Source organism: Scyliorhinus canicula, chromosome 2 (genome assembly GCF_902713615.1).
Source record: "Scyliorhinus canicula chromosome 2, sScyCan1.1, whole genome shotgun sequence".
Taxonomy (NCBI): Eukaryota; Metazoa; Chordata; class Chondrichthyes; order Carcharhiniformes; family Scyliorhinidae; genus Scyliorhinus; species Scyliorhinus canicula.
In genome coordinates, this window is record NC_052147.1 from 209,079,135 (window position 1) to 209,094,690 (window position 15,556).

Here is a 15,556-nt window from a genome sequence, read left to right on the forward strand (position 1 = left end):
CAGTGCATCTTGGGGTACGCTATGACCATCTAGGGATCAGAAGCTCTGAGTCATGGGTTAACAGGCAAATAATACTTCAAATAGAAATGTAAATTTCACTTAAATAGTTGATATAACAAAAATCCGTCTTGCACAACCACAAGCACCTGCTTCATTCCCCACAGGCATGTGGCACCATACGCATTTCCAACGTTTTCTAGCTCAGCCTCTGGTGCATGGAATTTCTCACTTTCCCAATCAATCAATTTAGCCCTTGCAATGTGTTCACCGGCTGCCATATTCCATCTGAGGTCATCATCCAAATAGCATACTCCTGCAGAACATCTTTAGCGAGGTTCACAGCAGTTTTGATGGCACAATAAACTCCATTCAACGGTCTGGTCGGCTATGGCAAAACTGAAGCAGCAGTAGAAAACGTGTCCAAATCCATCACCCCTGCTCTAATCTTGCCTTGGCTTCCTGTCTTGTTTAACTGCATGACTGTGGTGAATGTAACTTAGTAATTCACACTGTATTTACCAATACCATTGTAAGTGCAGTAGCGTTATCCGACCACTAGGGGAGTAGCTCTGGGAATGCTCAGTAGTTTGTATAGAGCTCCACCCTTGGCTCCGCCCATGACTCCTCACCCTAGACTGCTGTATAAATACCCTTGTCCAGAGCCAGCCTGCCAGTTCATCGAGAGTTCAACGGGTAACAGGCTGGCTCTGTAGTAAGTAGATTAAAACCACTGTTCATATCTTAAAGCACGTGTCTAGTGAATTGATGGTTCCATCAATGACACACACAACTCCTTGTAAATGTGCCTTCTCTCTTCTCCCCTCTGCTGCAACTCTGCTTTGTCTGCAGCTCTCCTTCGTGTCTGATGGTGGCAACATTGCTTTTGTATGTTAACTATATGTTGGTACAGATTCCAAGTCAATGTTTTCAGGCCACACAGACCAATAATTTCTCACTATTCAAGAAAATTACAATTTATTGCTTTACAATTGATGCAAACTCTTGAAAATCCTTCACAAACATTCTAAAGAAATAATAATTTTTCCTAATTATACTATTTCTGGATCAACGACAGTTTGGTTTCAGGATGGATTCAGGCCTGTCCGAACACAGACCTGAGATGACTAAGGGGCTGTCGTGCTAAGGAGGGCTGTTTATTAGGCTCCCCTCAGTTCTCTGGCACTTTGTCCCTGTGATTTTGTAAAATATTAGATGCTCTAGCCCTTATCCCTCGCACCCCCTCCCCATCCATCCATTCTCCATGCGTCCACTCTCTATGCCCCATCCATGTCGCCTGGCCCATTATCCCTTCAAGCCCCTGGCCAACCTAATGCCAACTCATGCCAATCTAACCAATACCCTTTACTCTTCCATCCTTTATGCCAACTTAACCAATATCCACTATGGACAGATATCAGGAGCCATGTTGAGATAAAATAAAGTTCTAAATATCTATTGCAGCCTTTACAATGTTAAAAAAACACTCCCATTCATGCAAACCCACTCAACACATTTAAATTCCTTCAAGTGTTAATCCCGCGTAAAAACAAGCCTTGTATTCTTAACCACATATCATAGACAGTTAATCATTTTAGAGCCTATTTGAGCCATCACTCAAACTATGAACTTAGGATACCCTACTGAGAAAATGGGCAGAATCTTGTTGAGGAGTCTGAGGTCATGCCTGCCAGCTGGAGAGCCGGTGAGAGGTCCTTGCTGCCTCTATTCATGAATGCCCACCGAACTACATGCCAATCAGGTAATGGTGTGGCCTTCCCCTGGAATAAAGACCTCAGAGAAAGAAATCTCGCCAACCGAGAGCTGCCAGCTAATATTAGGCTGGCAGCTTTTGTGCTCAACAGTGCCACTGGTGAACCCTGAACTCCTGCCAGAATGACAGGCACTGCTTGTAACCCAGGGTGCAGGTAAGTATTGTGGTGGCGTGGGTGGGTGGTTCGGAGGGTGGGCAGGTGTGTCCGCAGTAAGAGATGGGGTTGGTTTGAGCAGCCCCCACGTAACGAATGTCCAGTCCTTGGATCAGTCACTGAGTGCCATTGATGAAGTGCCCCCCAGAGGTGACAACACAGTTTTATCTCTCATGTATGCCACAGGCCTGCCTGCAGCTAGGTTAACCAGTGGCAGTGGAATGAGGCCCTTAAGTTGTAATTTATTAACCACTTAAGGGCCTCAATTGACAGTGGGATGGGAAGGTCAACCAAAGACCTTCCCACCCAGAACTGAATTCTAATGGAGATGAGATGACGGCAAGGTTCTGGTGCCCCACCATCCTGCGATCTGGCTCCATGCTTGGCACCATCAAGACGACAAGATTCCAGCCAATGATAGGTTGTGATAAGCAGCAAAATGTTAATAAAGACATTGTGATAGTCTAGAGATTGTGGCAACAAACAACTATTGTAACTGCTAGAACAAATTTTATTTTTGATCTCTTAGTCCACAGGCACAGTCCAACTGACACAGGCTGGGAATTTAAGTGACATTGCAGCTTGGGATTTTTTTTACTTCTCACTGATGCAGGCAGGCTGTTTTTAAAGAGCTGTACATTTAAATAACTTACCAGCTTTACCGTTTTATGGACAGACCATATACACTCTGAAACAGCATTTACAACTACTCTAAAAATTCATAACTCCCACACTGTGGGTTAAATCTTTTGCTCCAGTGAAAATGAAGGGCATAATATTACGGCCCAGTGGTGGCAGAAGTGAGGCTGTAAAATGTGGTAAGCCGTTCAAATGTCCATTGACTCCGGCAGGAGCATAAAATCGCACCCAGGATCTGTTTGAACTTAGGCCCTGCTAAGTTCATGTGTTCATTGCATGATTCACATCCCACCTCTCTTTCTGCTATCAGCAAATATGGGATCTGTTGGAAATTAGGGCAGGACATGCAGTCCTTCAATCATATTGGAATCTCCAAAACTGAGTAAAAATCTGGGCCTTTTTAGGACCTGGAGTTAATACAGATCAAGAAGGACAGAAATGATGAGTGAGTGGGTCTTGGTGCAAGATAAAATGTGCAACAGACCTTAAAGCTAAGCTGAAACTTACAAAAGATAAGTAATGGGAGATTGGACAGGAAAGCATTAAAACAATCAAGTATGGAGGATGACAGGGGATTTGAGTGGCAGATAATCTTAGGCAGGGGTAGAGATAGGCAAATACAGACTTGCAAGCAGGTATCCTATCTGATGGAGATTAAATAGAGTCAAAGCACTAAGATTGTTTCAGGTTGGACTTCCGGTGGCGACATGTCGAAGGAGGTCGCACGTAAGGTAGCTCCCACTAGAGCCCTTGGTTTATCGGTCCTCTTCTCGTGGTTCCCAGGGGTAGTTCATGGACAGGTTCGTCCCATTTGAGAGCCTTTTGGAGAGATGTCAAAAGGCGCAAGAAAGAATATTGGGAAGAAAGGTGTGAGCGGTAGCCCTTCTGAGGAGCTGAGTAAGGTGCAGAGTCCGGTGGGATCGAAGATGGCAGAGGCAAGCTCTTCTGGTGGGGCCGCATCTATTACGGTAGATAAGCTGATGGAGGTAATGGCTTTCGAATTTGAAAGGCAATTCGGATAGCATTTCGAAATACAAGATTCTGGAGACCCTCAAAAAATTGATGGAGGACACATTCGTCCCAATAAAGGAGGCATTTTGAAGGACGTCGAGGGCATGCTGTGATGCTGAAGGGAATGGAGAAGACCCTGTCATACACAGTGACCAATTGGCCTCATTGGATGCTGAGCTGTGGAGGGTGGAGGACCGGACAAGAGCCTGAGAACTAAGGTTGAGGAGTCAGATCCTCAGGATCGTGGGGTTGCCTAAGGGGACGGAGAGTCCAAGGCTGACTGCATATTTCGAGTCCATGTTTACGAAGTTGATCAGGGAGGAGGATCAGGTCTCCCCCCCCAATGAGCTGGATCGGGCCCATCCATCGCTCTGGGTGAAACCACAGGCCGTCAAGCCACCACAAGCGGTGATAGTATGTTTTCACAGCTATTGGATGAAAGAGAGGGTCCTGAAGTCAGCCAAGGAGAATCGGGAGATTCTGTGGGAAGGCAGCAATATTTGTGTACACCAGGATGTTGCGGCGGAATTAGCAAGGAGGCATGCGACCTCTAACAGAGCAAATTCAGCGCTTTTCAAGAGTGGCTTGAGTTACTGTCTGGTGCACCGGGTGAAGCTGAGAGTTACACATCATGCCAAAGATAATTTCTTCGAGACGGCGGAGGAAGCAGAGGCTTTTATCAAAGATCAAGAACTTGTACTGAACTGAGGGTATTTGAATTGGGCCTTGCTGGTGGTCGGGACCGGTCTGTGTGGCAATTGAAGTTTGTGTGTTTTGTTTGGGTTTTTGTCTTTCTGGGGGTTTTCTTTGTGATGGGTGAGGGGTTTTTTTGGTTTGGAGGGAGTTTCGGCTGTTGGGTGTGGTATCTGGATTTTGTGCGATTTGGGCTCTGGTGAGGGTGAGGGCTTAGCAGGCTGAGACTGGCTAGTGAATGGAAGCTAGATGGGGGGATGTGGCTTGCTGGTCCTGTTTAGGCAGGTTTCGATGAGCCTAGAATGTGTGAATGGTGAGGGGGAGGGGATGGAGGAGAGGGTTGTTGGTTCGAGAGGAAGTGGCTGGGGGATTTCTGGGATAGGGGAGGGGGTGTAGAATGTTGACGGTAACTGGGGGTTGCTCTGGTCCCATCTGGTGGGTGGGGTTGGCTGTCATCTTGGGTGGGCTCTGGTTTCAGGAATATGGGAAATGGAGGGGGCAATCCCTCGCAGTGGAAATGCTGACTTGAAGGGGAGGGGAGGTGAGAGACCCCCGATTTGATCAGTTATGTGGAATGTGCAGGGCTTGGAGGCAGGTGTCAGTGAAATGTGCGAGAGTTTTTTCTCATTTGAAGAGTTTGAGGGCCGATGTGGTGCTTTTGCAGGAGACCCGTTTATGTGTGAGGGACCAGATTAGGCCCCTTCAGGGATGGGTGAGTCAGGTGTTCCACTCGGGCTTTGACAGCAGGCCGAGGGAAATGATGATAGATTTCATAGTGACAGGGACATTGGAGGGTAAATTTAGCTTTGACAAAGAGTCATCGGACTCGAAACGTTAGCTCATTTCTCTCCCTACAGATGCTGCCAGACTTGCTGAGATTTTCCAGCATTTTCCCTTTCATTTCAGATTCCAGCATCCGCAGTAATTTGCTTTTATGTCGTCAAAGGGACCGGCATGTTGTCAAAGACTGCGGCTGAGCAGGGAGACAGTGAGATATATCTGCCAGATCATGGCGCACCTGGTACGGCGGGTGTATGGGGAGTACACCCACTTCTGGTAGCCATCACGGTGATAATCGCCCTGAGCCTTTAGGCCAAGGCAAAATTGGGAAATTCGATTGGGCGGAGAATCGGTTCCAATGCCGATTTCGCGGCAGGCGCCGATTTAACGCCAAAATTGCAATTCTCTGTCGCCTCGACAGCAGCGTCAATGCATTCCGGAACGCATGTACAGTAAACACCATTCGCATATCATTAACGGACCCAACCGGCATTCTCCAGGGCCTCAGCGATTCTCCGCCTCTGATGGGCCAAATTCCCGACTTGTGCTTTTAAAAATCGTGAACCCGGTGTCATGGCTGATGAGGGAGAGAGAAGAGGTAGGTCATGGAGAGGCATGACTGCGCGCTGTCGGGCCGGACATTGGTTGGGCTGGGGGGGCCCTACCAGGGCCAGGGGAAGGAGGGAGGAGACGCGCCATGTGGCCGGGGTGACTCCCCCCATGGGACTGTGGCGGTATCTAGCCACAGACTGTCATTGCCATGGCCTACAAGGCAGCCATCTTGCTGCGGACCCCACTGACCACCGACCTTGGTCCCTGGTTCTGCAGAGCGACATCAGCCGTAGGGGTGCCTCCACCCCCCCAACTCACCCTCCGCCACACCCTCCATCACTGTTGGCATCATTGTGATGGTCGCCCTGAACCTTTACGCCACATGGCCCTTCCTGGCGCCGAGTGGGGACCGGTCCGGGATCTCTCAGAACTCAGTCACAGGTGCATCTGCTCTATCACGGAGGCTTTATATGGCCAGGTGGCTCTTGTCTGTTCCATTTCAATGTGAACTGAGCCCACCAGGATGTCCGGGCCATCGCTGTCATGCCCCGGGTCCAGGGAGTGATTGATTGGGTGCATGTTCCCTTACGGGCACCTGCAGATGACCGGCCGCTCCGCACAAACCGAAAGGGGTTCCACTTGATGAACGTGCAGCTGATATGAGCGCATCAGCTGTGCATCATTCACATCTGCGCCCGATACCCAGGCAGTGTGTATTATCCCTTCATCCTGGCACACTCGACGTTTCCTGACATGTTCGAAATGCCCTCTGCTCCCCCTTGGGGGGGGGGGGGGGGGGGGGGGGGGGGGTTGGTTCCTGGGTGACATGGGTTATCCACTGTGGTTGTGGCTGATGACGCCTATCCGGAGGCCTCAGACAGGTACGGAGACACACCACAACGACATTCGGGCAGCGACCAGGCGTGTGATCAAGCAGTGCTTCAGCCTCCTGAAGATGTGGTTCAGGTGCCTGGACCGCTCTGGATGGGCCTCCAATATGATGCTGAGAGGGTCGCCCCCATCATGGTGGCCTGCTGCGTTCTCCACAACATCGCACAGCAGACGTGAGGGTGGTGTGAAGGTGGTGTGGGGGTGAGCGTTGTCTTGGGGGGGGGGGGGGGGGGGGGGGGGGGGCGGCGAGGAGTGTTGATGTTGTTTTGATTTATTGTCACATGTACCGAAGTATAGTGAAAAGTATTTTCCTGCAGCCGTGGGAACGTACACAGTACATACATAGTAGACAAAAAGAATAATCAATAGAGAACGCTGACAAATGGTACATCGACAAAGAGTGATTGGTTACAGTGCGGAACAAGGGGCCAAACAAGGCAAATACATGAGCAAGAGCAGCATAGGACATCGTAAATACTGTTCTTACAGGGAACAGATCAGTCCGAGGGGGAGGCGTTGAGGAATCTTGTAGCTGTGGGGAATAAGCTATTCCTGTGTCTGGATGTGTGGGTCTTCAGACTTCTGTACCTTCTGCCTGATGGAAGGGTCTGGAAGAAGGCAATGCCTGGGTGTGAGGGGTCTCTGATAATGCTGTCTGCCTTCCTGAGGCAGTGGGAGGTGTATACAAATCAATGTGAGGGTGGCAAGCCTGTGTGATGCACTGGGCTGAGTTCACCACACTCTGCAGTTTCTTGCGATCTTGGACTGAGCAGTTGCCATACCAAACTGTGATGCAGCGGATAGGATGCTCTCTATCGCACATCTGTAGTAGTTTGTGATTCGATGCAGACATGCCAAATATCTTTCGCTTCCGTAGGAAGTCGAGATGTTGTTGTACTTTCTTCACTGTTGCATCAACATGAGTGGACCAGGACAGACTATTGGTGATGGTGACCCCCAGGAACTTAAAGCTATCGACCATCTCCACTTCGGAGCCATTGATGCAGATGGGAGTGTGTGTCGTGCTACGCTTCCTGAAGTCGATGATTAGTTCCTTGATCTTTCCGACATTTAGAAAGAGGTTATGTTCGGTACACCATGCAACCAAGTGATTTATCTCCCCCTGCTGTCTGGTTCGTCGTTGTTTGAGATACGCCCCACCACAGTCCTGTCATCCGCAAACTTATAGATTGAGTTGGAGTTAAATCTTGCCATACAGTCATGTGTGTATAGGTGGTACAGTAGAGGACTGCGCACACGTCCTTACGGGGCCTCGGTGTTGAGGACTATTGTGGAGGAGGTGCTGTTGCCTATCCTGACAGATTGCGGTCTGTTTGTGAGGAAGTCAAGTATCCAGCTGCACAGCGGGAGGTCAAGTCCAAGATTGCAGAGTTTGGTTATTAGTCTTGTTGGGATAATAGTGTTGAAGGCGGAGCTATAGTCTATGAACAGCAGTCTTACATTGGTGTCCTTGTTGTCGAGGTGTTCGAGTGTTGATTGTAGAGCCAGGAAGATAACATCTGCTGTTGACTGCTTGCGGTGATAGGCAAACTGCAGTGGATCGAGACCGTCTGGGAGGCTGGCAGTGATCCGTCTCATGATTAGCCGCTCGAAGCATTTCATGACAACAAACATCAGGGCTACCGTTCGGTAGTCGTTGAGGCAGGCTACCTTGTTCTTCTTTGGTACTGGTAATATGGTGGTCTTCTTGAAGGAGGTGGGGACCTCAGAACGGAGGAGTGAGGTGTTAAGATATCTGCGAATACAGTCGCCAGCTGGTCTGCCCAGAGTGCTCGCCCAGGGACTCGGTCGGGGCTTGTCGCTTTCCACGGATTCACTTTCGGGAAGGCAGCTCTTACCTCTGAGGCTGTAATAGTATAATAAGAAGTCTTACAACACCAGGTTAAAGTCCAACAGGTTTGTTTCAAACACGAGCTTTCGGAGCACTGCTGCTTCCTCCTCAGGAAGGAGCAGTGCTCCGAAAGCTCGCGTTTGAAACAAACCTGTTGGACTTTAACCTGGTGTTGTAAGACTTCTTACTGTGCTCACCCCAGTCCAACGCCGGTATCTCCACATCATGGCTGTAATAGTGGGTACGGGTGTGTCCAGGGTTGTTGGGGCGAGTGGCACTGATGCATTGGCTTACTGCTCAAAGCGGGCATAGAACTTTTTCAGTTCATTGGGGAGGGAGGGATTCTCCAGCCCCAGATATTCCACCTGGTCTTGCTTTATAGCCTGTGCTCTTGTGTATGCCCTGCCATAGTTGTCGTGGGTCAGTGTCGTTGGCCTGGGACTCTAGTTTGATGCGGTATTGTCTTTTTGCATCCCTGATGGCTTTCCGTACATCGTACCTGGATTTCTTATATAGGTCAGGGTCATTAGACTTGAATGCCTCTGTCCAGAACTTTTGGTTGAGCCAGAGTTTCCGATTGGGGAATACCCGTATTGTCTTCTTTGGTACACAGTCCTCGACACACTTACTGATGAAGTCTGTGATGGTGGTTGCTTACTCGTCCAGGTTAGCTGCCATGGCCTTGAATATGGACCAGTCCACAGTCTCCAAGGAGTCGCGGAGGATGTCCTCAGATTCCTCGGACCAGTACTGCACAGTTTTCTTGACTGGCTCAGCACGCTTGAGTTGTGGTTTGTAAGCCGGAAGTAGGAATACCGACTTGTGGTCGGATTTGCCAAAGTGTGGTCGGGGAATGGAGCGGTAGGCACCTTTGATGCTCGTGTAGCAGTCATCCAGAGTGTTTGCGCCTCTGGTGGGGCAGGAGATATGTTGATGGAGTTTGGGTAGGACCTTACTGAGGTTGGCCTGGTTGCAGTCTCCAGCCACGATTGTCAGGGCTTCTGGCTGATTTGTTTCTTGGTTGTTGATGGTGGTATGTAGTTCATCAAGTGCTTTCCTCACTTCCGCCAGGGGTGGGATGTGGACTGCTGTGATGCGTACAGAGGTGAGTTCATTTGGGAGGTAGAAGGGGTAACACTTCACGGTGTTCCAGGTCTGGGGAGCAGTGGCACGCTAGGGACACCTCATCCAAGCACAAGGAGGTGTTGATGAGGAGGAAACACCCCCACCCTTCGACTTGCCTGAGGCCATCATGCGGTCCATTCGGTGGATTGAAAAACCTTCGGGTTGGCTGGCGCAGCCTGGTGTGGCCGGAGTGAGCCATGTCTCAGTGAAGCAGAGCACACAGCAGTTTCTCACTTCGCTCTGGTTTGTAAGTCTAGCATTGAGGTCATCCAGCTTGTTCTCAATCGCTTGGACGTTCGCCAGGAGTACACTAGGGAAGGGAGTCTTGAAGCCGCCTAATTTAAGTTTCACCTTCAGGCCAGCGTGTTTTCCCTTCTTCCTGGGTCGGCGGCAGTTCTTAGATGGCAGGGCTGGCTTTGCGTAAGGTAAGTGGTTGCGTTCGGAGGGGTCGTGGATGATGGTGGCGGTGTCAGGGTCACTGGAGGGAGTTGTGCGTGGGCCGGTCTGATCTCACGGGGCGGTGAGGTTGGGTTCACCTTACTGTGGGGTCAGGTGGGTACTTGTCTTTCCGGGGTTGGCTCGGGCATTCGCGCTTCACTGGCAAGGCCTGGCATCCCAGTGGTCTAGTCACGTTGAGACTTGGCGGGGGTCCGGAAAGGCTCCGTCTTTTCTTCCCTTGCCACACGTGTCATAGGGAACCGCAACTCAGCGAGGTCTCACTTCCGAGGCCAATCTCCACCCAGGCGACTGCCCGTCATCCACATCCAGGGCACACTGCTCTGCCACGGTGAATGGAGGTAGGTCCAGCAGTCCCCCTCCAGTCTTTTCTCGTTCCCAGCCATTATGCGTGGCCTTCTCCTGCGGGGGGTGGGGGGGGGGGGGGGGGGGTGGAGCAGAAAGCGCACAGTGTTACACAGTCCGATACATGCTGCCCAGGGGATGGGTCACTGGTGGTCAGGGCACCTGGCCGTGGCAGTCGATATGGGTGCTGGCATGTGGTGTAGGGTGGGTGTGCGGACACCCTCCAGGTTGGGAGGGGGTGGTGGGTAATGGATATGGGAAACAGGGGCTGGTTCCAGGGCACAGTGCTGGCTACTCACCCTGAACACCCTGAAGAGGTTGTGCAGTTTTTTACGGCACTGCAGGCCAGTCCGTATGGTGTTGCTCGTGGCACTTACTACCTCTGCCACCTGCGCCCAGGCACTGCAAATGGTGGTGGCTGGCAGCCTCCTTCCCGGGCTGGGGTACAGGGTCGCCTGCCTCTCCAATATGGCCTCCAGGAGGGTCGCCAGCTTGGCGTTAGTGAATCTTTGGGCTGCTCTCCTTGTTGCTATCGTGTTGGCAGGGACAGTGCAGTACATATATGCGGCTGCAGCTTGTCAGTCTCCTGAGTGTCAATCGCGCATCCTGCAAATCCGGCATCGTTTCTCATTGGAATTAATGGTGTTCCACATGGTGCTGGTGCTAACCCCTTAACGGTCGCTGAATCTGTCCAGGTGTAGCGCCAGTTTTACTGTCGTGATAGTCCACAAATTCTGCCCCAACGTCAACACTTAGTATCAGGAACGGAGAATCCAGCCTGAGAATTTGATAAATCAAGACTTTGCTTGACGAGGGGCCATTGTAGATCAGTGAGCATAGGGCTGATAGGGGAATAAGTCTTACTGCGAGTTAAGACATATACAACAGAGTTTTGGATGACCTCCAATTATGGAGGGTAGAAAGTGAGAGGTCAGCAGGAATGTGTTGGAATAGTTGAATTTAGGGGTAAGAAAGGCACGAATGAAAGTTTTAACCGCAGATAAGCTGAGATGGGGTGAAGTCAATCAATGTTACGAAGGTGGAAATAAGGCAGTCTTAGCGATGGAGGAATGTGAGATCGGAAGCTCATCTCGGGGTCAATTGTGACACCAAGGTTGTGAACAGACTGGCTTAAACTCAGACTGTTGCTAAGGAGAGGGACAAATTCAATAACTAGGGAATGGAATTTGAAGTGGAGACCAAAAACATCCCTTTTATTCAATTGGATATAAATTCTGCTCATCTGGTACCGGATGTCAGATAATTTAGCAACCATGTCCTTAGTGTACATTTGAAATAAACGTTGTGCTTTTGGGTGATATCAAAAATTTATTCATCAGTATTTCGTACTCACTATCAGCAAAAGTTTGAATTATTTTCCCAAAGTTGTGCTTAAGAATACTAATCTTTATTAGTGTCACAAGTAGGCTTACATTAACACTGCAATGAAGTGACTGTGAAAATCCCCTAGTCATCACACTTTGACGCCTGTTCGGGTACACAGAGGGAGAATTCAGAATGTCCAACTTACCTAACAAGCACGTCTTTGGAGACTTGTGGGAGGAAACCGGAGCACCCGGAAGAAACCCACGCAGACACAGGGAAAAAGTGGGGACTCCACACAGGCAGTGACCGAGCCGGGAATCGAACCTGGGACCCTGACGCTATGAAACAACAGTGCTAACCACTATGCTGCCGTGCCGCCCTAGCTGATATCCATTATAAAGCTATATGATATACAGTGTTAATGGTGCTTATTACCAAAAATGCGCATGTAAGTAATTGTTTACAGTCTCCAATGATACATCGATAAAGGAGGTCTGTGTAGTATAGTATGCTTTTACATTTAATTAATGATTTTGCAAATTATATAAGTTTCAAAGTTGCTAACTTTTTTCTTCTAGGTATTTCTCAAGTATTATCAGATAGAACAGTTAAATTTGCTGCTCAGAGAAGTAATTGCCAGCATTGTGGTTATTCAAGCCCACATCAAAGGCTGGCTGGGAGCCAGGAGATACAAGAAAGCACAAGCAAAAAAACAAAGCAGTGCCATCATCATCCAGTCAGGTATGCACACATTCTGCTAATTAATAGAGGAGAGCTTTGGAAGGGAAATTTAAATGTTTAGATTCATACCATTCTAAAGAACGGGTTTATATTTACCCAACATTATAAATATTAAAGGAATAATTTTAACTCTACTCACCAACAGAAAGGGTTGGCAGTTAAAATTGACCGGGGATCTGCCCATCGATACCCCAGTCTGTTCTTGTTACCTTGTATTTCAGCCCTTTTTTCTGAGAAGGAGGTAAAGACATCCACCCAAAACTGATGAGCTTCTTCATTAAGTATGTCAGTCATGGTACAATGATATCATCACGCCATGACTGCTTAATTCTTTCAACTGATGGCTTGAGTAAGAGATAAGTTGATTTAAATATTGAAGATCCTGAGGAGTCTTAACAAGGTGGATGTGAAGTGTAATTTTTAAACACTTACGCCCAAGTTCTAGATTCTCCCACAATAAGAAACATCTGCTTCACAACAACCTTGTCAAGACTCCTCAGGATCTTCTATATTTCAATCAAGTTATCTCTTACTCTTCTGAACTTCAGTTTAGAATTGGTTGCAAGTTGTGGTCCTTGTCTGGTGCCTCTGTGGTGTAAATATCACATACCACTTTTCATCCCAAGCCTAAATATTTTCCTGGTCTTGCAAGCAGACACAGACTATTTCAGTATCTGAGGAGTCGTGAATTGGCTGAAGATTGTGCAAACATCAGTGAATATCTCATGATGGAGGGGAGGACAATAGTGAAGTAACTGAAGATGGTTGGGCCCAGGACACTACACTGAGGAACTTCTGCAGAGATATCCAGAGATGAGATGATTGGCCTCCTACAATCATCTTCCTTTATGCTGGACATGGTTCCAACCAGTGAAGAGTTTTTGCCCGATTCCCATTGAGTTCACATTTTCTAGGCCTCCTTAATGCCACACTCTATGAAATACTGCCTTGAGGTCAAGGAAAGTCACTCTCATCTCATCTATTGAATTCAGCTCCACTGTCCACATTGACTAAGGCTGTAACGAGATACAGAACCTGTTGGAATCCAAATGCAACATTGGTGATGAGTTAATTGGTAAGTGTTGCTTGATAGTAAATTCAACAGCACCTTTCTGATGAAAGAGAGGAGGGGAGGCAGTGGGGTAGCGGTGTTGTCATTGGACTAGTAATCCAGAGACCCAGGGTAATGCACAGGGGACCTGGGTTCAAATCCCACCACAGCAGATGGTAGAATTTGAACCCAATAAAAATCTGGAACTAAAAGTCTAATGAAACCATTGACGATTGTCATAAAAACCCATCTAGTTCATTAATATTCTTTAGGGAAAGAAATCTGCGGCCCTTACCTGGTCTGGCCTACAACTCCAGATCCACAACAATGTGGTTGATGGACAATAAATACTGGCCCAGCCAATGATGCTCATGTCCCATCAATGAAGAAGAAAAAAAGACTGCTGGGACTGTAACTGTCTGGATTTGGTAGACCAAACCTGGGTAATTTTCTACATTGTTGTCTATGTTGAAACAGCTTGTCTAAGCACATGGTGACTTCTGGAGCACAATCAGTCATTACAGTCAGGATGTCATCCGGACCCAAAGTCTTTGCAGTATCCGGTGCCTTCAGCTTTTTCTTAATATCACGTGGAGTGAATTGGATTGGTTGAAGACTGGCATCTGTGATAGTGGGAACCTTTTTCACAGTAACTTTATTTGAAGCCTACTTGTGACAATAAGCGATTTTCATTTCATTTAATTTCATTTCAGGAGGTGGCTGAGATGGACCATCCACTTGCCACTTCTGGGTGAAGCTGGTTGTAAATGTTTCAGCCTTGCTTTTTACACTAATGTGCTGGGTTTCCCCAACATGGGAATGTTTTCTTCCTTCAGTTAGTTTAATTGTCCATCATTATTCACAACAAGATGTGACTGGACTGCAGAGCTTTGATCAGATCCATTGGTTGTGGAATAACATAATTCTGCCTATAGCTGGGCAGCACGGTGGCGCAGTGGGTTAGCCCTGCTGCGTCATGGCTCCAAGGTCCCAGGTTCGATCCCAGCTCTAGGTCACTGTCCGTATGGACATTCTCCCCGTGGCTGCGTGGGTTTCACCCCCACAACCCAAAGATGTGCAGGGTAGGTAGATTGGCCACACTAAATTGCCCCTTAATTGGAAAAAATGAATTGGGTGCTCTAAATTTTTTTTTAAACTATAGCTTGTTACTTCCACTGTCTAACATGCATGAAATCTTGTGCTGCAACTTCACCAGGTTGGCACCTCATCTTTAGGTATGCGCAATGCTGCTCCTGGCATACTTTTCTACATTCTTCATTGAACCAGGGTTCAGCCCCAGCTTGATAGTAATGGTAGATTGAGTGATGTATGATTGATTTTCTTTTGCAAAAATATATTCTTTATTCGTAAAATGCCTTAAAGAACATTACAAACCTTTCAAAGTGGCCATCACACAAAGTACAATAATAATCAGTTTTCTACTTGCACCATGTTGCATTCTGAGGTGCTTCAATACAATTAAAGAAACGCTACAGACATTTCAAAATGATCATTACAAATTGTACAAAGGTATTTAAGTTGTCTACATAGATCACAAAATTGTGCTGCTGATGGCCCACAGTGCCATCACAGAATCACATTTAATGTTGGGACTGTATTTTGAGTTCTGCAAGCACGGGCTGGTTGAGTACATTCTACACATTGCCTGTTGCAAGCAGCAGCAAGGACATGCTGTTTGATATGATCTGCCAGTCTTTGGGCAAAGTTATCACTGAGAACCACTTCTATTGTTGAAGCTCTAAACTTGTTCCAGAAGGTACTTTACTCTGTCTGATAAGATCAGAGACAAGAGACATTCTTCGGAGAAGTCCTCAGCCAATATGGAATAAATAGTTCAGAGTAGCCCGATAGCTCATATCAAGAATCCTCCTCCTACCTTGGGTACCATGTCTTAAGAGAGTGTTAACAACCATGGACTTCCATAGGATTGGTCCATGATTATGCCTGGCAAAATACTGCAATGCTCTGTTGTTGCCTTCGGCCAGAGGCGGAATTCTATGAAATATTCAGCGCTGCTGGGCAGGACCCTGACCAATGGGAGGCCCCATACTTAGAGCCTGCCTCTGCTCTTTTATTAATTCATGTGCCTGCCTGCATTCATCAAGAATTCTCATTCTACAATTGGCTAATCATCATACTAATTGTTGT

At 47.9% G+C, this 15,556-nt stretch overlaps 1 protein-coding gene across 5 annotated transcripts in view; it reads left to right on the top strand.

The window, feature by feature from the left end:
- Positions 1 to 15,556, top strand: part of myo3b (myosin IIIB) — an 881,575-nt gene that overhangs the window by 645,283 nt on the left and 220,736 nt on the right. For all 5 annotated transcript variants that reach the window (XM_038789471.1, XM_038789472.1, XM_038789473.1 and 2 more), the window contains one exon: positions 12,174 to 12,336. In XM_038789471.1, coding sequence (XP_038645399.1) covers positions 12,174 to 12,336 — 163 coding nt within the window. The remainder of the gene's footprint in view (positions 1 to 12,173; positions 12,337 to 15,556) is intronic.